Source organism: Poecilia reticulata, linkage group LG4 (genome assembly GCF_000633615.1).
Source record: "Poecilia reticulata strain Guanapo linkage group LG4, Guppy_female_1.0+MT, whole genome shotgun sequence".
NCBI lineage: Eukaryota > Metazoa > Chordata > Actinopteri > Cyprinodontiformes > Poeciliidae > Poecilia > Poecilia reticulata.
The window spans coordinates 27,462,817-27,464,804 of record NC_024334.1 but is presented as its reverse complement, the minus strand read 5'-3'; the positions used below and the strand labels follow the sequence as shown (position 1 = coordinate 27,464,804).

Below are 1,988 nucleotides of genomic sequence, written 5' to 3'. Positions count from 1 at the left end.
TACTTTATGAAGATTAAAAAAAACAAACTTTTTGCTGAGTATTCAAAGAAATGTTAATCAGTGACTCAACTCCATTTTATGTTTTAGTGTTGTTTGCTGGTTCACTGTAATTTTGTTTTCCGTAAGAAGTAGATATTTTTACAATCAGATGGAAATATTTTTCTCAATGTGAAAAATAACTTTGAATGTGTATTTTTGTCTGTATTAAAACAACCAGAATGAATGTGTCTATGTTACCTAGAAGTTTGTTTTGCTGTTYATCATCAGGTAAATTTCAATAATTKGTGAGGCTTTGCATCTATGGTTGACAKATGTTTTATTACAGTGTATACAGAGCAATTTTGTCTTCTGCTGAAATGGGAAATTCTGCATTATTGTTATTTTAGCCCATGTAATACTAACGTGCAATTTTGAGGGTTTTGTTAATTAACTGGAGTTGTTGTGGTAGTAAAGCTTATTTTATGCTTTACCTCAGAAAAGTGTTGCCATGTATAGCAATTGTGTAAAATAAAGCACTGAATTTAATAGTTTGGTTCAAGCTTCTCATTCTTTATTGGAATATATCCTTTTTGAGTGTCACTCTACATCAAACACAATGAGCTCAGCACTTGAGCACTAGGAGTAATTTTATGTAAACCCTGGCAGTACCTTATTTTTCCTGTTTTTAAACTTTATTGTATATGACTTTTAAGACACCACCTAAAATGTTTACAACTTAAACTACTTTTAATTATTTGTTTAAATTACACTGTAAACTACTTTTAATTATTTGTTTAAATTACACTGTTGACTTACATGAGGCTTATCTCTTACTTGGACCAGAGATGGCGGGGTGATCTTAATGGTTTAAATTGAGGTTGAGTTGTTTGGGGCTCTATAAAATATTTACTTTCCAATTTTTCTTTTTATAACTTGTCATTGTTACTATTTCTTGAGAAATAATCTATTCAGTCAAATTCAAAGTTGATGTTTTAAAAATCTAAATCTTTAGTTTCAGATTATAAAAATGAGGGTGGCGCTAATCTGATATCGCTAAAAGGTATTTACTTCCTTGTGGTTTTAGAGCTCTAATTGCATAAACTATAAAACCAATTAAAAGCCTTTTAATRGTTTGGCCATTGACTGAATATTTTAAAAACACATTTGAGAAAGCAATCAGTGGTTTCTTATTTCCACTTTTTTTTGAGAGACAGTTTTAAATATTTGTTTCATGACAAACTGCATTTCCCACAATCCCTTTCACAATCCCTTAAACTGCTTCCGGTTTTTGTAACGTGGCCGAAACCGGATCTTTCCTGGAAAAAATGAATTTCTGAATTACATCTCTTCGTCCAGTTGATGTTGGTAATACACCAAGTTTGTAAACCGCCAGTAAACGCTATWGAAGAAGAAGAAGATCTTCCGTGGATCCGCTGTTACTCCGCTGTGCTTCCGGAAGCACAACAACGCTTCCAGCTGTTGTTGTACGGGCTTGAAGCGTTTATGTGGCGGTAACTTTTACTTTCGGTAACGCAGTAATGTTTTTAAATGAAGACATGAACAAAGGTTGGTGTCTCGATAGGCTCTTTGTCGCTGTAGCTGTATCCTCGACATAATTGTTTTAGCTCGTCTTGAGGTGGGCTGGAGCTGCTGTGTAGTTGGTTCTCTGTACACATGGACAAAATGCTGCTTTTGCTGCTGCTGTGCTACCTGTCACTGTCTGCTCGGGGTCAGGAGGCRGACGACGACTGGCTGGATCCTTACGACATGCTCAACTACGATTCTAGCACCAAAACGATGAAGAAACTTCCCGAGGTTGGTTAACACACAAACTCGTTGAGTGTTATGCAAAATATGGTGATGTCTCTGGTGCTGGTGCCGTATTCAGCCTGTGGGTGTGTTACTTCCCAGCCAACAACCTTTACCAATGTGGTCACCAAAAGAAGAGAGTACGTCCAGGACCAGAACCAGGCTGAGCTGACAACCTGTAATGAGCAGATGGAGGATCT

General features: G+C 36.3%; 1 protein-coding gene and 1 long non-coding RNA gene across 2 annotated transcripts in view; both read left to right on the top strand.

Moving 5' to 3' along the window:
* Positions 1 to 1,988, top strand: part of LOC103464187 (chloride channel CLIC-like protein 1) — a 13,292-nt gene that overhangs the window by 3,242 nt on the left and 8,062 nt on the right. The window contains exons 5-6 of the mRNA XM_017304270.1: positions 1,638 to 1,794; positions 1,891 to 1,966. Coding sequence (XP_017159759.1) covers positions 1,638 to 1,794; positions 1,891 to 1,966 — 233 coding nt within the window. The remainder of the gene's footprint in view (positions 1 to 1,637; positions 1,795 to 1,890; positions 1,967 to 1,988) is intronic.
* On the top strand, positions 1,247 to 1,982 carry LOC103464144 (uncharacterized). Its single transcript, XR_533599.1, has 3 exons — positions 1,247 to 1,545; positions 1,714 to 1,794; positions 1,891 to 1,982. It is a non-coding gene; the product is annotated as an uncharacterized LOC103464144 (long non-coding RNA).